General features: G+C 35.4%; 3 protein-coding genes across 3 annotated transcripts; 1 reads left to right on the forward strand and 2 right to left on the reverse strand.

Annotated features, from left to right (window-relative positions):
• The first annotated feature begins 4,669 nt into the window (after positions 1–4,669).
• On the forward strand, positions 4,670–6,795 carry LOC142597944 (uncharacterized). The gene is made up of 2 exons (XM_075734943.1): positions 4,670–5,433; positions 6,786–6,795. The coding sequence occupies exons 1-2, from the start codon at positions 4,670–4,672 to the stop codon at positions 6,793–6,795; spliced, it is 774 nt and encodes a 257-aa protein (XP_075591058.1).
• A 493-nt stretch (positions 6,796–7,288) lies between these two features.
• LOC142597945 (DNA replication licensing factor Mcm2-like) lies at positions 7,289–9,696 on the reverse strand. The gene is made up of 4 exons (XM_075734944.1): positions 9,513–9,696; positions 9,159–9,410; positions 7,377–8,732; positions 7,289–7,317 (listed from the first exon to the last, which is right to left on the reverse strand). Exons 1-4 carry the CDS (start codon positions 9,694–9,696, stop codon positions 7,289–7,291), a joined length of 1,821 nt encoding a protein of 606 aa, XP_075591059.1.
• Positions 9,697–22,473: 12,777 nt separating this feature from the next.
• LOC142597946 (uncharacterized) lies at positions 22,474–26,532 on the reverse strand. The gene is made up of 2 exons (XM_075734945.1): positions 23,656–26,532; positions 22,474–22,539 (listed from the first exon to the last, which is right to left on the reverse strand). The coding sequence occupies exons 1-2, from the start codon at positions 26,530–26,532 to the stop codon at positions 22,474–22,476; spliced, it is 2,943 nt and encodes a 980-aa protein (XP_075591060.1).
• Between the last annotated feature and the right edge of the window lie 401 nt (positions 26,533–26,933).

Here is a 26,933-nt window from a genome sequence, read left to right on the forward strand (position 1 = left end):
TTGTTTATGGTGGAAGTGTCAACCCAGCAAACTGCGACAGCTTTTTGAAAGAGGAGACTATTGACGGATTGCTAGTTGGCGGCGCTTCTATTAAACCAGATTTCGGGCAAATCATCCAAGCTGCAAATAAGGCTTAAGTTTTTGTCGCGTTTGCGAGCCTAGGGACCCTATAACTAATTTTCGCTTCTTTGTATTATATTATTTACTTCTTTTTTATAATTTCGCTAAAATTTCTCTATGCTTATCTGTAAAATATACTCTCTCTGTTCGAAATGCGCCCAACCAACTGTAGACTCTAAGAATGGCATGATTAAAGATTGGTTGTGCCTGAATTGCAAGCTAATTGTGAAAATTGCTGACAACCGGTTTTGTACATGCAAAAATAATGCTAGCCAAGACGCGAACCAAAACGTCTCCGTGCTAGAGTTTGCTGAAAACGATGAATTACTAACTGTTTTCGTCATTCTCCTCACTGACGTCTGCGAGAACCTATTTTTTTTGTCCAAATATTATAAAATTAAGATAACTTGTTTGATCTCTACCGAGTATTTCTCCAAAATTTTACCTGAGATGGCAGTCGCGTATCTATATGAAAACATCCAGTTGATTCCATGCAAATTCAAAACAGACTCGTTAGACTTCGTCAAAAGTTACGTAGTCAACTACGACAGAAAAAAGGTCGAGCTTGAAAAAGCAAAAAAAGGAGAAATAAGAAAACCGCGTACAAAGCCGTTCAGCAGTGATCCAAAAAAAAATTTGTTAATAAACCAATTAAATCAAATTAAAGGCGTTTCAATCAAGTTGGCAGAGGCTATCGCCAACGTCTACCCGACTGTTGCTGATTTATGCCGTGGTTTGGAGGATTTAGACGCTTTTACTAGTGTGGAAATTGTAGTCGCTGACGGAAAAAAGCCGATTGGCAAAAAACTTGGAGCTCTGTAAGTTGAAAAGCAAACCTTAACTTAGTATTTACAAAATTTACGGCAAAGATGCAAACGTAGAAGAAAATATGTATTAAATGTCAACTTTGACATTGTAGTACTTGGCTGCAATAAATTCTAGTGGACAAATCTAAACGTGGATTGGCGGACCGTATTAAAAAACTTACGCGATTATAGGACCAAACAAGTTTGACGTCCGGATTTTCGTGCTCTTTTTTTGTGTATTCGCTAAGATTGAAGATTTTCTTGATTTTGCTCATTTCCAAAATGTTCAAATTGGAAGACAATTCCTCCGATAACACAATAGGCTCACTGTTTAAGGTTAAATCCATTGTGTGCAAAGGATTAACAAAGTTCGTTGCGGAGTTGATCGGCGATAAAGTGATGCCGGGGGAAGAAGACGACTGCTTGATCAACTGACCGAGTTTAGTCAGCACTTTTTTGTAAAGTTCAGAGTTTTTATCAAGGTTTGCAATGTAAAGTTCGTTATTATCAATGCATATGTAATCAGAGGCAAGCTTTACGTGTTTATTGTACCTTTCTCGTTTAGGCTTTTGTTCTAGCGCGTCTTGCTGAACCAGTCGCTGAATGTAGTCTTCTGGAACACCCTGAATGCCTCGAATTAAAAGAGAGATATCTGAGCGCTCCTCCAAGGCGTTTTGCACTTTGTTGAAGTTTTGCTTGTGGACTTGTAACAAGTGGACGGCCCAGCCCCTAGCTGTGTCGAGTTTTCGCTTGCATATTCTGCAGTTGAAATGCTTTGCTCGCTGATGAAAAATGAGTGATCTCTCGCTCACAAAACGTCTGTCACAATAGTAGCAAGGAGGTTTGAATTGTACAACTGCTTTCCGCGTTTTAGTCATACTGAGTTTTTTTTCAACGGCTGCCCATTGTCAAAATCGTTTTTTCGTTTTTTGAATGTTAAAATAAAACCCTAGAAACTTTTTAAATTAAAATTATTTTTGTTTTGATACTTGATGCAACATTGTGTTATATGTATAATGAAAATGCTAGTATAGACTCTGAAGAGCGTATTAAAATTTTAAAAGATGAGCTTTTGAGCTGCAATAACAAATGCATCGCCTTGGAAAACGAGATAGAGCACACTAAATTGGCTGAATCCACAAAAGTAGCGGAATTGCAAGCCAGGTTTATTGAAAAAAACAAAGAACTGGAAAACCAACTTGCCCAATATAAAAAGCACTTGTCAAACTACGAGTCTGAGGCTAGCAAAATTGATAGAGAATTAAACAACACGCGATACTTATGCAGAATGGCACATGATCGCATAGTAGAATTGACTCAAGAGAATCAAAAACTACAGACAAAGCTAATCCAGCTGGAACGTAAAAACAAAGAACAAATACACATAATTAAAGACCTAAACTGGAAACTAGAGCAGGTGTCTTCCGCCCTTCACAAGTTTGAAAATTCCTCGGTGAATGCTGTTAACACTGATTGTGTCTGTGAAATCCTGCGCGAAAAATGCGGCGAAGCGGGGCTTATTCCGTTGATCAACACTGCAATTAGGATTTCGGAGAAAGTAATTATAGAATCTGGTACGCAAACGGAAAATATAAGGATCGATAAATGTGTTTAAACAAGTTTACCGAATTTCAACTTCGCCATCTTCGTTCAGCTCGAAGTTGTGGAAATCGTTCGCATTGTTCGTCGTAGTTTCAGCCGCTGTAGTTGGCAAACGACTGGCAATGCGGTTAATTAGATGGTTCTTCAAGCTGTCTAACGGAGATATTTTTTCAAACGACTCTACTGCTAGGCTTAGTTCTTCGCTTGACTCGTTTAGTACGGCGTTCAGTAAATTCATAATGAAGTTATATTCCCGGGTGTTTTTAAAAGAGTAGTGCATGTTGACTATCTCGAGCGTTTTGGGCTCTATATCAAACATTTCACCTTCTGCCAGCAACAAAAGAGCTATTTTAAATATCAAATCTTTGCACAAATATTCATAAGAACTAGTTGAAACACACTTTTTCAGTTCTGATTCCAACACGGCTCGAGCTTCTCTGAGCTGCCCGTTCAGCGCCAACACGTCAGCATATTCACAGTGGCTCTGGAGCATGCTTATTTTGGCAACAGAGTCCAGGCCGTAAGCGTCAGCCGAATTCTTAAAACACTGAGCAGCTAGATTGTACATCTTGCGGCTCTTGTAATGTTCTCCTGCAGTTTTCCAGGTTTTTCCGGCAATCGAAGGTCGTCCGTTGACAGCAGAAGTGTTACAGCCTGAGGCAAGTTCCTTAGGAATCGCTGTATCCGTGTTTTTTGTCATTTGCAACTTTAAAAGGCCGGCTTCGATCATCATGCTTGCTTCTCCGTAGTTGTCGTTGTCCAAACTGTATTGTTTCGCGGCTTCCACAAAACACATTACTGCTTTATCCACGTTTTTTTCAATCTTGTATTGAATCGCAGCTTTTTTGTAGTCCTCTGCTAATTCAAACGGATCTTTTTTGTTACCAAACAACTTTTGCAAAAAACCTGCTTTTTTGCTTTTTTCAGCTGCTTGCAAATAGTTATCGCCGAGTGAAAAACTTGTCATTTCAATAAGTATACAACCGTGTCGTTCGTTTAATGATTCCCACTATCTGTTATATATCACAGTTAAACTATAATTAGCATTTTTCTTTTATTATATCCAATCTGATTTTTTTATATTTTTTCTGGCTTACAGCACGCCAAAATTTTTTGTAAAAATTTCAATTTAAAAAATGTAAAGTTATTTGATATCTCTACGCTACATACTCACAGAAAAAGTTATTGGTAGATGTACAATAAGAGCACTTCGTCCTGTTTTGTGTAAATAATAATTTCTATCGCTTCTAATTTAGACAAAACATTTTCTTACAAATATTTTGGCTCTATTATTTAGCAAGCAAATATGGCTAATCAGGTTAGTTCTCTTAAATCTGAAGTTCTAAGAACTTTGAATGACTTCGCTGAAATTTCCCAGTCGCCCGAAGTCGCCAAGGCTTTGAAAAATGCCAAACTTCTTTCCGCTCGTGAGTACGACGTTGAAGGAACTTCTCGTAAGGCTTTGGTTCTTTGCTATTCTTACAGGTCCTTTATGAAAGATATCAAGCCAATCCAAACAAAAATCTGTAATGAATTAGAAAAGAAAACCAAGAGACATGTTTGTTTCGTTGCCAAGCGTGATGTTTACGACAAACATCAAAAACGTCCAGGTCAGAGAATTCGTCCTTTCTCCAGAACTTTAGCTAGCTACCAAAACGCTTTGTTAAAAGACATCATTGGTAACATTGACATAGTCAACCGTAGAATCATTATTTCTCCAAGTGGCGAACGTGTTATCAAAATCTTCTTGAACCCAGAGGACAAACTCAGAGACAACATTGAAGAAAAACTTCCCACTTTCAGTACTGTTTACTCTAAACTAATTTCTAAAAAAGTTGCTTTCGAATTTGCTGACTACGTAATCTAAAACAACTTACTCAAGACGTTTCTAATTAGTTGATTTTTACAATTGGTTTCATGAGTAATTTCTTTTACGTTTGGCTAGTATGCCACATTCTATAAATGTATCAATCAGATTAGACCTTTATAAAATTATATAATAAATATTTTCTTTCCCCGCATATTATCGATAAAAAAATTTTCGTATGGTATAGGCCGCTGAAAAACTCATCGAATCGTGTCTTTACTCTCTGTAAATTTCAGAAAAAACAATAGCTAATATTGTTACTTAAGTAGCGCAAATGTCGTCCATAGTTGATGAAATAACTCTCGAGAGTGCAACTAATTTCAGAGGACGAATAGCCTTGGCTGCTTTGACGGGTCGAAAATTACATTTAAAAAATGTCCACGCTGATGACAACATTTCTCCAGGTTTGCGGCCGCACGAGGCTGCTATTTTAAAGTTACTGCAACTCGTTTCAGAAGACATTGAAATCAAAGTCTCAGCCAACAACACAAACGTCATTATAAATCCTGGATTATTACTAGGTTGCAAAGACAAGCTAGTTTTTGAGTGCCCCACTACTCGAGGAATTTCTTACTATTTAGAATTTCTATGTATGATATGCTACTTTTTCAGTTTTCCGTTGAACATCAAGCTTATGGGGGTGACAAACCACACGTTAGACCCGTCGGTGAACAGTTTTTTTATAGCTATCTCTAGCTTTCAAAAACGCGTTAATCTCCCGGTTTTGTCTGTGAATGTCGAGGCTCGTGGCTTACTTCCAGACGGCGGAGGTTCAGTAACTGTCACCTGCCCAGTTGTCAAAAAGATTGAGCCTTTTACCATTTTAAACACAGGAAAGATATACAAACTTCGTGGTTCTGCCTTCTCATGCCATGTTACAAAAAACTTTGTCGTGCGAATGATCTCGCAAATTAGAGAAATATTCAACCACGTTTTGAGCGACGTATATATATATGAAGATGTATGCGGAAAAGAAAAAGCAGGAAAGTCAACTGGATTTGGTGTTGAACTCGTTGCGGAAACTTTCTTAGGCACAATGTACGTTTCTGACTCTCACGTCTGTAACGAATCATCCAACGATGCTGACAAAAATGTACCACGACAAATTTACAACGCCGACACCAACGACGTAAATAAAGTTGTTGTGGAAGCAACATCGAAGCTTTTGACCGAGCTCTCGTATGGTGCTACCGTTGATTATACTCTTCAGAAATACTGCATACTAATGATGTTGCTAGCTGACGACGTTGCCAAGTCCTTAGTGACAGTTTCTATGCTTTCTAAAGAAAACATACTATTCTTGCGAGACATCAACTTTATAACAGGTACGTTTTTTGACTGTGATTCTGTTGCTGAATTGCACACTCTAATCCAGTCGCACAAAAAACAAGAATTACCTAGTGCCCAAGAAGAAGAAACGCCGGCAACCTCGTTCGAACCCCCTTCCGAATTACAAACTAAAATGCAAAAAAAATCAATTTTCTTACGTGTCAAAGGACTCTCTGTGCACAATCTTACTCGATCAACTTTTTAATTTGCTTTTTAATTTTTAAATGTGTTTTTATTTCTAAAATGAAACCTTATATTTATTTAACCTGTGATTTTTGGATAAGTCAGTTCGTATATGAGTGCAGCTATTGAGGCCTGCAGTACTGAAACAAGTTAAATAAAATGTTCGGACAAATGAAAGGTTTTAAGTTTTGCCCTTTGGCATTAACTTTTTATCTTCTTGCTATGTTATTAACGCTCGTTTTTTTGCATAACATCGCGATTTTTAGAAAAGATCTTGGCGTGTTTCTTCCAATACATAGCGCGGCGGTTATCATCGTTGGCAAACCTTCTGGCGGAGCGATCGAAGAATACGTGTTTCTAAGACAGTTGCCTTCCGTTTACTGGGTAGCTAACTTTGTGCGGTTGGAACAAATTTGGTTGATAATTAGTTCGTTGACGGCTTGTAATTATCTTATAACTAAGAAAAAAGTATTTGTTTACTCGGTTTATCTGTGTATACTTGGTTACAGTGCTTGCTATTTATTGACCGATATGGTGCTGCTCTACCTTTACAGTAAAGGCTTTTTATTTTCCGGCTTAAATAACAACCTTGAAAAGTCAAAATATTTTTTCTTTTTCAGCAATCTAAAATGGCCGATGTCTTTTTGGATCAGCTTAATCACTAAAGGAGCCTTCAGTTTAATTATTTGTTACAATCTCGCAAACGTAGTCTACTCATTTTATAATGTACTTTGCGCAAATGGTAGCGGATGGGAATACATGCGCGCTCTTGAGCTACCTGGCTGGCAGGCTTATCAAGAAGAAATCAAAAAGAAAAAAATATTTAATAGAGACAACTCTAGATATAATGGTTATGAACCAATGATCACTTTACACAGGGAAAAATAAACTTCAGTTGTCTAGAAATACAAACGCAGGACACCGACAATAACTAATAGTAACAGTATTCTATAAGCGATACTGCTTGTTAATTAATTAAATAGAGTCTCATTATAAGTATGATAACATTGTTTTCTAGGTTAAATAGATTTTTCGAACTTACTAAAATAGTATAACTAGGATTCTGCTTTTGGAGCAATAACCATTATACCGGAAATTTGCTAAAAAATATTATTCTTACTAACTTACTTTTAAAACATATTTCTCTGTAAAAGCTTTAGAATTGAAGTAGTTGCGAACTATTAGTTCAGGAAGTCCATGTAAATTCTTGCACAAATTAATGATATCTTCTGCAGGAAGTTCGCCGTCTAACTTGACTTGCTCGTCGTTGATGTTTGTCAAAATCATTTGCTCTTGAATATGCCGGGTAAAATTCGACATTATTAACTGATCTATGAGTTCTTCTGGGCTGTTTGCAAGGGCACGATACACACCAAATCGTTTACTGAGTGCCAACCCAATCGAGTTCTTCTGGATTTGTACAAAAGATTCGAGTACAGTAGAAATTGCGAAATCAATGTCAGACTTACTAACCACAGGGCTCAAGCGCATTTTCGCAAAAGCCGTGCTTATTCTGAGTAATGATTCCAAATTTCTCACAGTCATAGGCATGTTTCCTGAATGAGCTGTAACCTGTCTTAGCGTGGTGTAGAAATTAACGATCTTAGATTCGTTTTGAGGCTGTAGTTTTGGAAAACACGTTTCTCTAGCGTACATAATATATTTAGTTAAATATTCTTCTGGAATAATATTATCATTAACAACCCATCGCGGAATTCCTTCTTCATTTAAGGAATAATCGATCTGACTGGTCAACTGGTTCATGCTATTATAGTTTGTACCCGTTTGACTTTGTGAATTCAAGTAAGCCTTCTCATCGTTCACGCTGTGAGCGAAAATATGAGAATTTATTACGTGGTTTGCTAAATTTAAATCCTGCAACGGGAAAGCTTTATCACGAATTATACAAATTATATCGAACCTAGACAAAATAGGTCCGCTTAAATCGACGTTTCTGCTGAGATTTAAAGTTGGATTGTATTTATCTCCAATTGGATTTGCTGCAGCAATAACAGAACACCGAGCTTGTAGTGATGCTACAATTCCCGCTTTACTAATTGAAATAGATTGTTGTTCCATTGCTTCGTGAATACTAACCCTATCTTGCTCAGTCATTTTATCGAACTCATCAATTAAACAAATTCCTTGATCAGCACAAACGAATGCTCCCGCCTCAAGAGACCATTCTCCAGTAACAGTGTTTCTCTTTACAACTGCAGTGAGTCCGACTCCTGAAGCTCCTTTACCTGTTGTCAGAATTGTTTTTGGAAATATGTGCTCAACATATTTTAAAAACTGCGATTTACCCATCCCTGGATCTCCAATCAGCAAAACATTTATATCTCCACGAATATTATGTCCTTCTGAAGCTAATTTCCTGTTACCTCCAAATAAAGCAGTGACAAGAGCTGTCTTGATAAACTGATTACCCCAAACAGCCGGAGCTATCGATTTAATCAATTTTTGCCTAATTTGTGGGTGCTTAGATAATTTATAAAAGATCTTTATATCTGTTGGGCTTAAGTCCTTTATTCGTAGACTTTTGCGTTTTTGTACGTAGTTAGCTTTGAGTGTTTGTGTAAATAATGAAAAACCAACTTTACTGACTAATGAGATACTTTGATGAACTTCATATTGGCCTGTTACCAACACATCATCACCTGGCTTTATCACATTAGTGAGAGAACCAAAAAGCTCGACTGTAAATTGATTAGGTATATCACCAGGCGGAATCGTTGAAGTTAATTCTTGCAAAACTATTTGTTGATAATTCTCATAAACCGTGTTTTCCTGAGACACCAGAAATGGACCTTTCGATTGGCAATCTAGACATATTTTTTTAATGGTATTTTCAGTATGTATAGTTATTCTATAAGGCCCATTGATCTCACTACCACAGTTTAGACATTTATAATACACAATTTTAAGTTGCGGAGACGCTTCGGTACGCTTGATACATATACCTTCAACACAAATAAATTTATTTATGTGACCTGGAGTAATTTCACGAATTCTAAGAGAGAATGGGAAATTCGAAATTCTACACGCAATCGCTTTTTTTACATAAACGCTAGGATTTATTGCTTTAGCTATTGATAATACTATTTCATTGCAAAATGGTAATACAGTATCAGAGAAATTAATTAACCAATTGGTGAAGCGTTGGTCAAATTCGTTCAAATCTCGATAATCAATGACTAAGAAGTTATCTTCGTTATATACACACTGTTGAATTAATTTTATATATTTACCCACACCGGTTGATTCATTAACTTGAAAATACCAAAGAAAACCTTCAAAAATGATTTTTAAAGATTGAATTGACTTTTCGTTATTAAAACTAGATATATAAGCAGTGGGAATTTTTTGTGGGATTTCATTCACTAGACAGTCTACTAATGAAGCTCTGACCGCTTCAACTGTGTTCAGGCTAGGTTTGTCAATATTAATTTTCATTGATCCAATTTGAAAAGCTTGAGTTTCTAACATATCATCCTCGTCGTCTGAAACATTTTTATCATCTATACCCAAATTTTGAAATAAATTTTCTATTCTTCCTCTTATAATGCTTTCTTTTAGCGGATCATTATCGATCATTTTGATACCTTGGTGTGTATATCCAATGTCATGGCCGTCTATATCATCCACTATTTCCTCTTCCTCATTTTCATCACCTTGTGATTCTAAGTCTTCGTGATTGGTATCTTCTAATTCATAGTCGCTTATTTCGGATTCAAAATTGTCATCTGACGAAACGGCCTCGTTTTCGTTGAAAGTTTCATTATTCATTGTACTTTATATTTTAAGAATTTTTCTAACATTTCTTTAGTATTTTTGCTAAAAAGAATTTTCCATACTTGTACTTCATAATGATAGCATCGTCTTTAATATAATTAAATTATGAGAAAACTATTTACTAGTTAAAGAAAACTATTCTGTGTGTAACTTTCTCGGAAAAGCTTTTGGAATTCATAATTCTGCATATTTTTTTGTTTATGACTGTAAGAAATTGGATACATAGATATACTTCTCGATCATCGCGTGTCGAGACTGATATAGAAGCAAATGAGTTTGGTATTTCTTTTATGAATTCTACCAATTCTCCAATTGACAAAAAAAATCCAATGTTGAACATTAACCCAAAAAATAAATTAAACTTAATTTGCGAAATTCAGAATTTACTCGATCAATTGAACTGGCACGCTCCGTTTCATGATTTCATAGAAAATATTCCTAGATTAGTTGTAGTTGGAGCTCAAAGTGTTGGGAAAACTAGTATTTTAGAAAAAATAATCGGTCATTCTGATGTAATGCCTAAAGGAAATGGAATGGTAACACGACAGCCTGTTTCATTTAGATTATATTATGAAAAATCAATTGATTTTTACGCAATTTTATCACTGAAGGTCCCTCCTCCTTCATATGATCAAATTCAAAAAGACGTGGTAGATGCAGCTGACAATCGGTACGTTGTAGCTACAACTCCTCATGAACTTTCAGAGACCGCCTATAAATTTTTAAAGACAGACAAGTGGTTGGTTGAAACTCCTTTATTTATCAAAATTTACAGCCGAAAGTGTCCTAATTTATCACTAGTAGATTTACCGGGCTTAATCAGAGTACCGGATGATAGACAGCCTAAAGATTTAGATGAGCAAATAAAAAAATTAATCATGTCTTATATAACGCAGTCCAACACGGTTATTGTGGCAATAAGTCCTGCTAATCAAGATATAGCAACTTCAGATAGCTTAAAATTAGCTCGTGAAGTAGATCCAACAGGAAATCGAACCGTAGGAGTCATATCTAAATACGACTTAGTAGGCTCGGATGAAATAATTGAGGGAGTAATTAAAGGTAAACTTTATAAGTTACGTTATGGATATATTCCAATCATAATATCAAACGAAAAACCAGCTGAAGAAGAAAAAACGATTAAAAATTTAATTACTAGACTAGAAGTGGTATTGTTCAATATAATGGCCAGTTCAATTAGCTTGTTAAAAAAAAAATTTGATCAAAAACTCGGAGAGATCAACAAAGAACTAACTAGTTTTAAGTCATTAGACACTATTGCTGTAAATACTATGCATATAACAAAACAATCATTCTCATTTAACAAAAAGAAAGAAGGCCAAACCTTGAGTCAATTGAACGAATCTAGCTGTTTTTATACATTCGTCACAACTCTAAACGAATACGTGTCTTCCTTCGAGGATGTGCTCGAGGGTAGAGCACTTTTTTCAAGAGATAACTTAGTGGGTGGGAGTTTATTAATTGAACTATTGAATGGGGCTTATAAGAACGAACTATATAGTATTGATCCAACTATTGATATCAATTCAACCGCATTAAATATAGCGATAAAAAATTGTTGTGGTAATAGTACATACATTTTCACTCCTGAAAAAGTGTTTGACGTCATAATTCGTGAAAAAATTAAAATGATGTATTCAATAGTTGAATCATATATAAATAAATCAATGAAATTACTACTCGAGATGAATCAAACCGTGCTTGAGTTGGTTCCATATTTTACATTATATCTTAAATTGAAAGACGCAATAAAAGAAAAAGTTTTAAGTTATTGCGAAGAGAATACTAGAATCTGTCAAGAATTTTGTCGAAACATCATAAACATCGAACTAGCTTATATTAATAAACGACACCCTGATTTCATGTACGCTTTTGAATCATTATTAAACACACCTAAGAATGATAATTTAGACAAAATAACGGTCAAAGCTTTTTCTGAAAGTCAGTTCAACGCTAAAAACGATGAGGAAATAAAATTAACGGAAAGAAAAAATAAATTTGACGAAGAGTTGAATTTGTATAGCGATACTGATTCAACTGGAGATTTGTATAGTAATTCGAGTACTAACGTCGTAGCAATCAGTACCCCTATCGGGCATATAGAACCAACAAAAGATACAGAAGAGTACGACACGAACACCCAGCTAATAAAACGATTAGTCAAGTCTTATTTCGAAATAGTCAGAAAAAACATTTATGACAGCTCTCAAAAAGCCATTATGCATTTCCTGATAAATGGCACCAAACTAAGTATTCAAAACAACTTGATCGTCAGTCTGCAGCCTAACGTTTCAAAACTTATACAATTAGATTCTGGATCATTAAAAGAAAGGGAAAATCTTTACATTCGTAAAAAGTAAGTTTCTAAAGACATAATAATTTTAGTTTGTTGGAACGAGCAAAGTCACTTATTGAGTTAGTGGAAAAAACAGACGCTTAATTGTGTCAAAATTGCAAATGTAATTTTTATGCTTGTACAGTCAAAAAGTTAAATATATCTAAAAAATTTGGGAAGTTGAATTAAACGCGATTTTAGCATTGACCGCAATATAACTATAGTTTCAATGTTCTCAATGCATTACTTTGAGAGATAAATACTATTTTATGGATTGTAAAAACTTAGTTATAAGTTTTCTCAATTAGAGCCAAATTTTCAATTTAGAGCGCTGCCATCGGCACGTTTAAAGGTCGTAAGCAAGAAAATCAATCAAATTTTTTCACAGAACCGGTTAAAAGATAATAAAATATTTAATTTTAATTATTACGTTGCGGAGCGGTAATATGGCTGCCGGGGAGAAAAAATAATATTAATCATGGTGGAAAAATTGTACGCGGATGCGCAATTGCTCGAGTTTATTCGCCAAACGAACAAGAGTTTGGGGTACAGCGGAAAAGTACGTTTCTTCTGGTATTTTCATATCTAGGTTCGCGTAGAAAAACGAGTTTTGGACAAGCTCAACAACGTGGCTCACGTCATCGCGCTGTCTGTTTTGACGGATGCAAACGAACAAAGCAAAGAGTAAGTAATTATTATTTTACGCAAAATAAAATAATTCCAGCGTCTGATCAGAGATCAATCTTTTTTTAGCAAATTAATCAATCGTCAAGCAATAATCAATGCAGCCAAAAATTATTGGTATTGTGGTTAACTCGATGGTATTTTTTCTTTGTTTTTTTTGTTCCAAAATCCAGATTCTCTTGTAATTTTAATCAGCTTAAAATATTTATTACATAGATTAAGAAATCAATAAGTTCTTTAAGAACCGAACGCAACCCAGATCATCAAAAAATGTTTGATATTATTAATAATTCGCAACTAAGTCAAGACTCTCATTACCAAAGATTGGTGTCGAATGCAATTCAGGAGGCGTCATTTCTTACTATCCATCCCGAGTGGTTTGAAAAATACCTTACCTATTCCAAATTTAACTACGGTCAATCTAAAGATAATAGCAAGCTTGCGATGTCGAGGCGCTGCATTGCTTTATCCTCTAAGAATACCGACTGTGAAAAAATCTACAACCTACTTTCTAACTGTTCCACGGACTCAGAAACTCAGTGCAACAAGTTGATGAACAGCTGCATCAACAATCTAGGATGCAACAACATGTTTATTTCAACTAAAACTTTGAAAAAACGAAAAGTAGTCTCCAACAACAAAATATCCACGAAGTCGTACATTAAACGGGACTTCATTCCGATGGTTTGTTGCTGCTGCGAAGTCCGAAGTACGCCGCAATGGCGATACATTCAAGATTTGCGTTTTTGCAATGCGTGCTACATGAGGCTCAAGCGACGCGCTGACTGCATCATAAACAGTTCAGACAAGTCGGCCACGGCACTCAATAGATCTACGCATCGTGAAGAAATGATCTTACTGATGGAAAAGATTTTTTTGAAGGAAAAAAGATAATTCCAAATTTTTTGGTTAATTCAACATCACTGAAGCTTTAGTGGGTTTTCCAAACTGCTATTCTTTCAGATAAAACAAAAAGATAATTCAACTTAGTTAAAACAAGTAATTCAATTACCAATTTAAAATGACTTTTCGATCGATTAGTTTATGAAGGTAATTGCGCAGATTAAGCGACACTCAAATGAAAACTATATTTTATAACATGAAAAAATTTCGTATAATATTTGCTATTTAGTTCGTCATTTCATGAATGCATTATGCAAACAAACTCAGTAGATACGTCGGGTAGAACGACGAAAAACCGTTTTAAAAAAATTTTAAATTCTTTGGCAATGTATGCTGTATTTGTTTGCAATAAATAGATCAAAATTGATTTAAAAAAACACGCTTGAAACAAACATGTTAAAGTGTAGTAAAATGCTTAGATTTGCAATAGCAAGTGCTTTTGTGAGCTGTATCTGCAATGGAAAAAGCGTGCCTGATCAGCTGCAGAATAATTCAGGATCGTTGGTTTCGAACCTGAAAAACCGCTTAAATATGAAAACGGACAAAAGTAAGTGTAACGATTTAATATTTATGTAGATTTACAAAAAACGAACGAAAGTTCGAAATTAAGAAGCAAACTCGAGGCTAGAAAGCAACGACGCCAATTAGATAACTCAGTGAATTATTCGGCTAATAATTACGGTTTTCGCCAGCTAGCAAATGACGCCGAAAGTAGTGTTTTCGAACAAGGAATGGACAAATCAGAGGACAGCGAAAAAGCAAACGACGGTGCGAAGCCTCTCGGTGACAATCTTGAAGAAAGCGCAAAACTGAAGGATAGCGAACCGCCGCAAGTCACTCTGATGCCCAACGGAGCGACGGAAGCCAACCCCGACAACAATTCAGACATCAATGATGTTACGAACGACAACCCGATAACTAACAAACCAATTTATGATTCAAAGCAAAACGCAGGACTGATACGCAGCGAATCCCCAGAAGATAATAAGCTTAACAATGAGGAAAACAGCATTGAAGCCGAACAAGATATGCTAGATAATAGTAGTAAGTAATCCACAACTATGGAACGAAGAACTATATCTCTGTTTTAGTTGAAAAAAAGAATTCGCAAGAGAAAAATGCAGAACTAGATTACGTGGTGAAAACTACGAGTGAAAACACATAATTTACTTATTGATTTTATTTAAAACTTTCAAGAATTCCTGATGTGTCTGCACGGGAAGATTGCTTTCCGTTGCAGCATTTTCGCTGTTGCTTATGAGAGATTGTATTTCTTTGTCGGTCGAATATTGTTGAATGGTATTTGCGAGCGAACATAAAAACTCTTGTCCAAAAAAATAAAGCGTACTCAACAATAACACGAGCATGATTGGGTGCTTGATCAACTCAAAAATACTCAATGGTCGTTCTTCATTGTAAAAGTCAAGTTTTCTACTTAATGGGATTCGACATTTGGGAGCGACTTCTAAATTCGCTTTCTTGTAGCTCAAAATGGGTGATATTATTATTGAGCCGCTCAGTGAAGAATCAACGATGGCTTCTTCAAATAACAGAAACGGGTGAAGCACTTTAATTGAATAATTTTTTTTTGTATCCCTAGTAAAGCCTTATTACACAACTGACTTACACGTGAAACTGCAAATCTTGATCGAGTTGAGCCAAAAGGACTCCTTTATCAGTGATTAATTTAACTTTGAAATCCGAAACGCTCAAAGCGGAAGTTAGGTATTTAGGTAGATTATTTTTCAAGGCTAAGGAGCAAACAGTGGCTTGAGCCGAAGCTAAAAACGCTAACAAAAAAAACACAATCATCCGGACAAAGTTAGTCGTGAGCTGCGTTTGTGATTCAATTAAATAATAGTAATTTCCACGGTCAATAATTAGAGGCAATAAATTCTTTCATTTTATTTATTAAATCAATTTTAAGAGTTTCAGGAGAATTTTTGTATTGAGAGAATCGTTCGTAAATGAACTGATCCTGAAACGCCATCAGATCTGACATACAGTTAAAATTAGGCTGGGACTTAAGCTCAAGCAACATGGCTTTGACTATGTTGCCATTCAATAATCTTGGACATTCCCAAATCCCGTCGAAATCGTACTTGTTCACAATGAGATCTAAAACTTTATGAAGCGTTTCATTCAACTCAACGAAGTGTTCAGTGTCAGTTATTTGGAAATAAAGCAAAGCAGCAATAATCAGCGCGTAAAGCCAAAATTCCTTGCTCTTTTTCTGAGTCAGTATTTTAATTAAGTGTTCTCTTTCAGAAGTGCTGTAATTTTGAGAGAAAAAATCAAGCCAATAGAAGATCAACATTATGATTTCTGTGGTACTTTTGAAAAAAGACGAGCAGGAAAACCAATTTAGTGCGTGCTGCACAGCCGCAAACCTCTTCTTGTTATCATTGCAGCCGAAATCTACGTAGCAATATAATAGAATCGAAAACAGCAAAAGTCCTCTAAATTTAAAAGTTAGGTAAGGGAAGTTCAAATACAACTCCGAGATTTTCAAAAACTCGATTAATTGTGATTTTCCAACGTTCACGACGCTGAGAAATTGTTTCATGAATTCGTCAAACATGATTGCACATGTTATGTATTTTTGATCGATATTGGAATGCAGGGAAGCTACTTCTCCTGCTGAGGCCGGAAGAATCAGCGACCATAAGTTCCATTTGAACATGATGCGGTAAGCTTGACTGATGTCGTCGTATTTGTGCAACTTGACGAATTCTTGGTGAATCCGTTGAGGGCTAACTTTCAACCTCAAAGCGGATCGAACCTCTTCATTTTCAAGGACCTTGTCGATTTGTGGGTCATAAATAAAGTCTGGAAATTTTGAAATGAAACGAACGAGTCGAACAGTCCGCAAAGGGTCGTCCAAAAACGTGCGAACGGGATCTAGCGGCGTTCTGAATATTTTCGCTTCTAAATCGTCCATGCCAAGCATGGTCCAATCTTCGATTTTGTTAGTGCAAATGTTGAAAAACAAAGCGTTAACCGTGAAGTCACGTCTGAAAGCGTCTTCCTTTGGGCTACCAACAGTAACGATCGGTATTCGCGAGTTTCCTTCGTAGCGTTCGCTTCTAAAACTAACAAAATCAACGTCTAAACCCAACGACGAAAACGTAACCATTGTAGTTTCCAAGTGTTTAGACTGTTCTGGGTTAGCTTTAACCTTTGCGTTGATCGACACTGAGTCTCCATTGCTTTCTGACATCCATTTTAATAATGCGGCTGCAAAAACCTCACCTGTGCAATCTTCAATTGTGACATCGATGTCTGAAGAATTTAGTTTTAGCAATTTGTCACGCACCCAGCCGCCTGCAAACCGTATGTTTTTTTTAGTTGGACAGGTTGGTGATTCACGAACAAAAGTCTTCAGCAAATTTATCAACTCGAGCTCTTTTTCGTTAATGTAAATATCCACACTCATTTAAATAATTTTTCTAATTTCGCTTTGTTAGGCCTTGCTCACAATACGTCAGCTATTGGTTTTTCAACCGAATAAAAATATTACAAAATAGTAATAATTATTCTAAATCCTGCGCTTCTGAATTAATACTTGATTATTATTTCATTCAGCATTGAAGACAGCTGCTTCCACTGCTGGTTTTGCTTTTCGTGTTTTTGAACTTGCTCAATAAACTGCTTTTCTAGCTGTTTTTTTGTCACAGACTCAATCAACGAGTCAAGCTGTTGCATTACCTGATGTTCAGATATGTATTTTTGATAGCTGTTTTTTATTTCTTCAGTGCGTTTCTTGTTGTTTTCATTAAGCTTTGCAATCAACTTTTCGCAAATCTCGTTAACATCAGCGTCACAGTTGTGAATTATTTTTTCATTTTGTTCAATTTGAGTTTTTCCATTTTCAGCCAAAAAATTTAAACTCGAATTGGTTTTCAGTTTTGCTTGATAGATTTGATTCAAATCGTATTTAAACTCGTTATCACATTCCTTCAAATAGTCGAGATACAATGAATCGCAAAATAATCGCAAGTTGTGTTTTGCCGCTAAATCCGCGTTTTGAGATACTTCAAAATATTCAAACTGCTTCGAATACGCTGTGCTGAAGCTTGTCATGAAATTTTTCTTTTTATGTATTTTTGTTTTAGCGGTAATATATTCACACAAAAAATTTAAAAATTTCCCCAGCAACGAAATTAGATAAACTTTATGGGTATCCCCTTATTCACGTCAGTGTTAATTAAAAAGTACGACATAGTGCAAAAACCGTCTCGAAACATTCAACCTAAGTTATGTGATAATTTTTACAAGCTACCAACACTAAACGAGATCTCCCTCGACCCCTGTAGTGAAAATACTAATTATTTGTATGTTGATTTAAATTCTATTGTACATCCAATGTTGAGTTTTCCCGAGGTCAACTCACGTAACTATACGAGAGGATTTAACTTCATTGGAGCTTACTTAGATAGACTTATTTTAACTTTTACGCCAAACAAACTTATTTACATTGCTGTTGATGGTGTAGCTCCTGCAGCAAAAATGATTCAGCAACGCACTAGACGTTATCGAAAGGCTGGCGAATTAATTGCTAAAAAAAAAATTCACAATCACATTAACGAACTTTTACGTTCGAAAGACGCGAGTAAATACGACATCGATGAAGAGTTGTACTTTGACACTAACTGCATTTCCCCAGGAACAGAATTTATGAATGAGCTCGACGTTTTCATAAATGACTATATACGCTCGGCGCAGTCAAAATTGCATGAAAAAGGACTCGATGTCGGTATTATTTACAGTGGGCATAAAATCGCGGGAGAAGGGGAACACAAGATATTAGATTTCATCAAAGCTAATAGACACAATAAAACATTTTATAACGCTTCTCATGTGCTTTTTTCACCTGATGCAGACTTGATTTTGCTATTGCTAGCTTCACATGTAAAAAATATCTTATTGGTTCGCGAAGGTATTAAATTTCAAAATAAATCTCCTCCCGCAGCCGAACACGATTTCGAACTCCGCAATACCGATAAATCAAAAGAAAATATGACCATAAAAAACAAACCAGTTCAGACAAACGACGCCAAACGGAATAATTCCGACTATTACAACAAAAACAGCTTTGAAAATCAATCCAAACAGCTTAGAAACAAGAATATTCAGTATAATTCAAATGCAAAAACTGTACCCACAGCTCAAATTAGATTTCAAAATTGCCATGGCTCAAATAACAAGAAAAGAGAACCTACAAAAAAAGAAAAACAATTCGAATTCGAATGTCTACCTTATTTACACGGACTGTCGATGATATCAATTGAAAAATTGAGGCATAGCATAGTTGACTCCGTTAAACTTATCATTGGAGAAGACTATCATTTAACAGAATCTCAGCAAAACTCTATTATATCTGATTTTGTGTTTATTTCCATTCTTATTGGAAACGATTTCTTGCCAAACATAAGAGACTTGTCCATTTCTTCTGGGGGTTTCGACTTGGTTTTTATTATCTATTGTTTCAACCTTGGTAAATTAAACGGGTTTTTATTAAAGGACTCTACCATTAACTGGCCTGTAATAAATACCTTTTTTCAAATATTGAATAAGTATTCGATTCTTTTCACGTACATTCAAGAAATTCAGGATATCAAGAGTTTAAGCATCACGGGCCGCAATTTAACCACCTCTGTTAATGAACTTGCATCCATCAGGTTTGCCGATGTCGATAAAAACATTAAATCATTCAAATCAATCGTTTTTAATTTTTTGAAAAGCGTGCCGTTAATTGATTTAAACACTTACACGGTAATACCTAACTTAAACACTAAGTCTATTTTTCCAAATATCCCCATGGCAATCGGCTTGCAACTGAAGAAAAAAACTGCAGATAAAAACAACATACTAAACAAAGATATATATACAAACATATACAACAACTTTATTAGAATGCGAGAGTCTGCTTTGATTTGTAAGGATTTGTTTGAATCCCAAGACAAATTTATCAGCTTTTCACTGGATCAAGAATTTTCACACACGAATCTCACAGATAGGCTCAGACAAAAAGTCACAGAATATACAAAGAATAATAATAATTTCATCGAGCACCGATTTATAGAATTTTGGGTTTGTAAGTTTGTCGAGTCAGTTCTGCTCGATAAGTACAAAATAAGTGACAACTTTATTGCAAGCTTTGAGAAAGAACTCAAAGAACGAAACAAGCGCCATTTCCACATTAAAGATTCGGATAACGAATATTTATATGAGACCGAAATGAGCCAACACTGCAAAAAATATTTCGATGCGCTTCAGTGGGTTACCGAGTACTATTTTGCAAAGATTTCTGACTGGTCATTTTTTTACGACTCGCCAGACGCTCCTTACATCTCTGATTTATCAAACTTTTTGAAGAAGACCAATTATCAGGGCACCGTTTTTAAAAAGACAGGTCCCGTAAATGAAGCCATTCAACTAATCACCATTATTCCTGCGATGTCTAAAAAAATTCTGAGCGAACTAGACGTTTTAAGACACATCAAGTATTATCTAGAATCCAGAATTCTTGATACTTCTATCGTTGCTTCCTCACATTACAATATGAAGTCTTGGATGTGGCACTACAACTTGAATACTGTCGACATAAACAAGTTAATTGAGTACTGGCGAAATCACTACGACTCCAACCCTTACTTACATTATTATAATGAGTCTCCTGAAGTCGAAGACAGACATATTAAATACGTGCTTACAGATTCTAGTGGCAAACAAGCCGTTCTGGATTTCACGAATGCAACTTTCTTACAAAGCTTAAACAGTTTTGTTGTTAACTATCTCGGCCTACCTGACAAAAAATTCGATTACTGCAGTTCTTATGAACCGTTGCAATACACGATTACGCCAACTACAGCTCTTTTCGAAAAGTTTCCAGGCACTTACTTCCATGCTCTTCCGGAAGGCCAAGTGAAAGACGAGGTTTTAGAATCCAACTCAAACAGAAGTAGATTTTATTATTCTCAGATACGAAAATCGTGTTTTACGAAATTCTTTGATTTGAAAATCCAAGAAATCATGTAATTTACTGCTGTTTACATTTATTTTTTATGATATTACACGAACTATATAAATAAGAACTTTACCCGTGGTTCGTTGAGTTAATTCAATAAATCAGATTTGCATCTTATCAGGCCAAAATTTGAGGGTGTTAGCTTCTATTTTGTATATATATATATATAAATTTTTATAATCTGTCGCAGAAGCTTGAACATCAAAATAAAAAGCGTAAAAATGGTATTTTTATAAGCTAAAACGATAAACCACTTATCGAAAATTAGCATAACGTTTGATTGCATGATAGAATTATAACTTTATCAGGTAATTGTTTTGCTGGTAAGCGTTCTGCTATTTAATTGATGCACAAACCATATTAGAAAAATACTAGCTTCCTGCAAATAAAAAAGCGATATAAACTTATTTAACATAAAAATTCAATACATACGCAATTCCTTTGCTGAAATGAAATGATATAATCGATTACAAATGTCCCAGCCTTCTGCAGTAAACACAGATTTAATTTTAAAATAATAAATAAAAAAAAAAGTTTTGAGATTCAATGCTAAACTACTGGTCAGATAACTAATACATTTCAAAAGGATGTTAAACTACTACAGCTTGGTTTTCGCCCCGTTAATATCGGGCTCATTTTTTTTTTGTGGGTTACTTTTAAACACAGGAAAATGGCTCTCAGTAGGTGACTGGTACTACAATACAAACCACAACATGCTGCTTACTTGTTTTGAATCTTCTATGAAAAATATCACAGAGCTAGAACAAAAAGGTAGAGATTTTTGTTCCATTGAACATAATAGCTTGTCCGATAAAAAAATAAAGAAGCTTCTTTCTATAAATAGTGACTTTTGCAAGTTCAAGGAAATAGAATTATTTGAAATTCGCAAAAACAAAATGTGTTTGCTGGCTTGGGATGGGGATGTCGAGAGTGAATATCTTCGTAAAAAAATCCAATCTATAATTACAAAATCTTTGGGCATTGTGTATCCCGGCTACGTTGGCTACTTTTTTGTACGTAATTTGCTTGAATCGTTATTAGGCAACGTTTTTATTATTTTACTTAGCTACTACTGCTTTCTATACAATCAATCAAAATTTGATGAATCAAACAATGATAAAGCAAGCAAATATAACCAAAAGAGTTTTTTAACCGATAAAAAATATCATTACGATGATTCTCAAAGCATTGGCAAAGTTACAGGTCAGTCATCTGGAAATGGTTCAAACGTCAACAGGTGGACTTTTTGGCGTAAAATCATTACAACTAAAATATACACCGATTACTTTTATGTCCGCAAACTACTGACAAGCAGCACATGTCGTCAAGAATTCATTGAACTACTGAAACTTAAATACGCAAATTTATCGTTTCCGTCGAAATATTTAATTTACGTGGTTTTGTTAATGTTGTACAGAATATTTATTGTATATTTCTTAATATCAAACGTAATTTTATCTTCTGCACCGGTAGAAAAATTGCTAATGAAACTGAACAATTACGTGTCACCATACTCAATTCAGAGGTTTGAAACTTCTGACCACGCTATTCTAGTTACTTTTCTTCTTACGCTTCTACTCAATCTTTTTTTTTATGAACAGAATTCGATAAAAAATGATTTAAAAGCATGCGTAGACATTGTAACTATTAAAATCAGAGAATTGAGCTATGATAAATTGAAGTTTAAAATTCTATTTAGCGATGAGTTTAAACTATTTTATAATACCATTGCGCGCTTGATATTGATTTTTTGTACTTTGTTATGTTCGTGGTCACAATTTTTCACAGCTGCATTTTATCACACAGGTACGGAAATTACAGTAGGGTTACTGATATTCGTAATATTTATAATAGTTCCTTGTATCTATATTAATCAATATGTTTATAAAAACGTGAAACAAGTCTCAGAATCAAAATTGCAGTTGATTCTAATAAATTATTAAAAATAAGTTGGGTCCAACGGAGACTCAAAGTCATTCTTCAAATTTTCTTCGGCAGATGCTTCTGTTGCTTCTCCTTTTCCCAAGGCAAAACTTAGGAAGTGCACAGCACGGCTGCGTTTTTCATAAAAATCGGTTGGAGGCATTACAATGTATTGTACGTTTTCGATTGCGGAAAAACCAAAAGAGTTCCAGTTGAAGTTCCAAATCTTTGTTTGTGGAACGAAAAATATTCCTTTATTATTCGTGTCTACCTCACTTTCGATTTCATTGAAAAAGCCTTGTTCAAATTCTTTTATGGGATTGCCTCTTAAAACTTCACTTATGCCTTTCTCAGACAAAACATATGAGGCGACCTGCACTCCAGTAGTAAGCAGTTGCAAAATACACAAGCAACAGTTGTTGATGGCCAGTGAGCCAAAATTATCTTTGTTTGGATCAAGCATTTGTCTGAAAACAAGCAAGTCTTGCTTGTTGGGAAGTGTGTTCCAAGCAGAAGTTCTTATAAATCCAAAACAAGCTTGATCAGATAATAGCGCGTGAGTCGGATCACTAGCACACAAAACAACATACTCATTTGTACCGTACTGGGGAGGAATTAAAAACTTGGTGACATTCCAAATTTCGTCACTTGATTTGTGGCCGAACATGTATGCTCCTATGCTCGCTGAAAAAGATCCCGCCTTAACAAATTTGCTCAGTAAATTAGAACATATCACTAACTTGCTTGCTCCAGCGACATCACTGCAAGACTGAACAATTTTAATATTGGCTGCAATCGCTGGTAATATGCGACTGTCTTGTATTTGGATTCTCCAGCTGGTATTTCCTGAAAACTTCTGAGACTCGTAATCAGTCTGCGTCGCCACAATAATGTTTTGACCATGTACATTCGAAGTTTTAAAAGCCTTCACAGACGCATCAGTAGATACACCTTTAGAACTATCAATTTTTTGGGCTTCTGCGTTGTTAGCCGTGGCGTTCATGTTACTGGCTCCCAAAATAATATCACGTATTTCTGATTGCAACAAACTACTGACCGAGATATTGTTTCTTATCGCATAGTTATTGAGGACAATATCAGTTAACTCAGACTCAAGCTTTTCCCACAAATCCAATGACAACGTAGGCCAAATATGAGGGGAATTTGGATTCATATTTTCATTTAAAAGCTTAATAGTTTCTTCTGTATTTACTAAAGCAGCTCTTAAAATGATCAAAAGTCGAGTAAACGCTGTGTAAGCAGATATTTCATTCAACCAATCGTCGTAAATATTGTAAATATGTAACTCAGATTTCTCAGCTGCGTCAATTAAAGCTCGAAGCTTGGGTACCTTTATTAACGCAGCGAAAGGCAAGTCTAACTCGCTATGTTTTATTTGAATGTCAGGATAGTCAAGTAAATTTACTTCAATGGGATCCATTGTGCTCTTTCTAATTAAGATTAGTTCACTAGGATGAGCCTCAACCGGCATTGAACGAATTAATAAACTAATTTCTTCAGCAGCCTTCCATTTAGACAACTGAGACAGTCGCTTTTGACCTGCCCAAACACTTGAATGTACTATTTTCAAAAACAGCTCACCTGTTGCTGCGTTGACAATAAATATAGCTCCGTTTACTGGTTTAGTCGCTAAATTTCCTTCAAACGTTCTGTGTATTGAAACTCGGTACACGTTTTTATCGTCAATAAACCATGCTGACTGATTATTCAACATGGCAGAAAGGTTGATTGTAGTGAATTTCATTTGGTCAGGCATGTTGGAATGCAGTTGTAGACTCTTTTTTATTCTTTCTCTAAGAATGTAAAGAGCAGGATTATTTCGATTCATTTTTTCTAATGCGTCACGTAAAAACGGTTTAAACCGGTGGAAGTATCTTCCGTACGCGCTGTAGATGTTGTAAGCTAAATCGAAACCAATAACGATTCCGTTTTTACATGGGTATAAAGTAACGGCATCCGTCGTGTAATCTAGATATTTTATTTTTGAGTGTTTTTCTATGTTGTGAGTATCATAGTTTCCCCAGCAAAGTTGAATGTCTATGAATAAATTGCGAGCATCATCTGGATTACTGGCGTACGCGTCTTCTTTGGAAAGCAAACTAGGTTCAGACAACAATACAGGGTTAATAGTTTCTAGTAATATATCTGCGGCGGAGAAGTTCATTTTATAACTCTTTCGTGGGTGAATACTCATTTTCTTTACAGAAGACAATTTCAAATTCAATGTTTCAAGATCTAATAATTGACATAAATCCATTACCAGACTTTCATGGATTTTTTGCCATAAATGTGCCCGGAAGATTTGGACTAAACAAATTTTCAAAATAGGTATTTTACCATGCATAAATATTCCTGTTAAGTCTAGTTGTACTTGAAAACCTATATATACATTAGCTCTGTTAATCGTAGGACTCCACCATAAAGCGAAACGTCTATTTGGAATTTGATTTAAACCGCTGCGCTGAGCATTTGTTAATTTTTTGCACTTAAGCACTACTTCAAGCCCTTGATTTCGCTGCCAAAACAAACCTTCCCATGAAGAGAAAAAAGTTGCTTTGAACAGCGAATGCTCCAAAATACATTCTATTCCGCCCAACGCTTGGATAATATCTGTACGGTAATTGTTCAAATTCCATAGTCTGCCATCGAAGTATTGAGATGTCCAATAAAATAAAACCCATTTACATGTTTGATATTTCACAAACTCGGCTCGAGCGCGCCAACCTCTATTGTAATACAACAAAAATCTGTTTTTTTGAAACAAAACATTGATTCTCGGTAACCCTCTATCCCAAATATCATTCACGTCTTCAAGCGATAGTTTACGATTTTCGATTGTACAAAGCTTTCTTTTTAACAAATATTCATTCCACACAATAACACTGTCATTAAACTCAGTTTCCCACGAATTAATATATCGGTATAAATTAGGAATGACAGAATTTGTTTCTATATCTCCTAACCCAGCTCTAAAATGGGTGATTACGGATTCAACTTGTTTGCTATATTTCAAATCAGCCGAAGGAATCAAAACGTGACCCATGGAGAGCATACCTAAACCACCTAATTCTTTAGGCGCGTAAAAAACAACAGGTGGAAACCTAGAAGGCATTTTGCTGTTAAGTCCCGACTTAATTCTTACTTGAATTTTGTTTTCAGATTTAACTATTAAATCCAACATTCGTTCACTAGTCACCGCAGCTTCTCTATAGTACGCAAGCATACTTAATAAAGTAGTATTCCATTTTGCAGCCACTTTAGTGAATGTAGCATTTGTTGTGCATTGCAGAATATTGCGAATTCTATTTTCAAATTCATGAATGCCTTCTTTAGAAATCGTTAAATATAAAGTTGCAATTACTTCATTATCGATAGAATGCAAAGGCCAAAATGCTGACGAAGTGGAAATTATACTTGTTGGATCCACATCGATATCAGAACTTAACTTAAGTATGTCGGATTCTCTACAACGTGGCAAAAAACGTAAATCGAAATTACACATCTTGAGTAAAAGATTCGGATTCTCTGCAGAATAAATAGAGACAAATGAATCTGAAGCGCAAATTTCAGCTACATATTTTGGAATACGAGCTGAGATAAAAGTATAAACTACGTTTGCTAGTCGAAAATCTTCGGCTACAAACCTCATTCTATAAGATTCAGGCCATATTAACTGGCAAGAGTCATCAAAAAGAAGCTTATTATCTGAAAAAACATCAGATTTTTCTTGAACATATTGACAAACTATTTCATTTGAGTCTTTTTCAGAAATATGAATGAGAATAAAAACTTCGTCTAAATAACGTCGATATGCAACAATTGGAAGTTTAATGTCTGGGTCGTTACTAGTGAAATTCTTGACCTCTTCCTTAGGAAGATTTTCGAGTTTTCCCTTGTGTAATTTATCGGCCATTTCTATACCTAGAATTAGTAGATCACATGCCAAACCGTAAAATTGAAGAACGAAAGATGAAAATTGTAAACCGAGCAACATTCCGAAATGGTTTGTGTACGACATATCCTTAAAAGCCAACACTACGTTAAATTTGCTCGAAATATAATCAGCCAAACTATTGTCCATAATCAATCTGAGTAGTCGATTAAGTAATGTCAGATCAACATATTTAGCCAGCTTACATAATTTAGCTCTCATCAGCGCTACTCGCGAGCCGTTTTCTGTATCCCAAATCTTTGGAATTCTATTAATTTCGGTAGCAAACTTATATATCATCAAAGGGTTGGGTTCAGTATCCGATGGTTTAATCCAGTCAGGGAATAACTCAGCGACATCAGCTTCATAACATAAATATTGAT

Source organism: Dermatophagoides farinae, unplaced genomic scaffold (assembly GCF_024713945.1).
Source record: "Dermatophagoides farinae isolate YC_2012a unplaced genomic scaffold, ASM2471394v1 contig2, whole genome shotgun sequence".
NCBI lineage: Eukaryota > Metazoa > Arthropoda > Arachnida > Sarcoptiformes > Pyroglyphidae > Dermatophagoides > Dermatophagoides farinae.

What these genes read in the sequence shown, in the direction of transcription:
- LOC142597944 (XM_075734943.1), top strand. Translation starts at nt 4,670, where the DNA reads ATGTCGTCCATAGTTGATGAAATAACTCTCGAGAGTGCAACTAATTTC.
- LOC142597945 (XM_075734944.1), bottom strand. Translation starts at nt 9,696, where the DNA reads ATGAATAATGAAACTTTCAACGAAAACGAGGCCGTTTCGTCAGATGAC. An exon ending in CATTGGATATACACACCAAG is followed by an intron (nt 9,411 to 9,512) that starts GTATCAAAATGA and finishes AAAATGTTTCAG; the next exon opens with ACGACGAGGATGATATGTTA. An exon ending in GCGCTTGAGCCCTGTGGTTA is followed by an intron (nt 7,318 to 7,376) that starts GTAAGTCTGACA and finishes GTACAAATCCAG; the next exon opens with AAGAACTCGATTGGGTTGGC.
- LOC142597946 (XM_075734945.1), bottom strand. Translation starts at nt 26,532, where the DNA reads ATGGCCGATAAATTACACAAGGGAAAACTCGAAAATCTTCCTAAGGAA. An exon ending in CGATAAGAAACAATATCTCG is followed by an intron (nt 22,540 to 23,655) that starts GTCAGTAGTTTG and finishes TGATTAATATAG; the next exon opens with ATACAAGGAACTATTATAAA.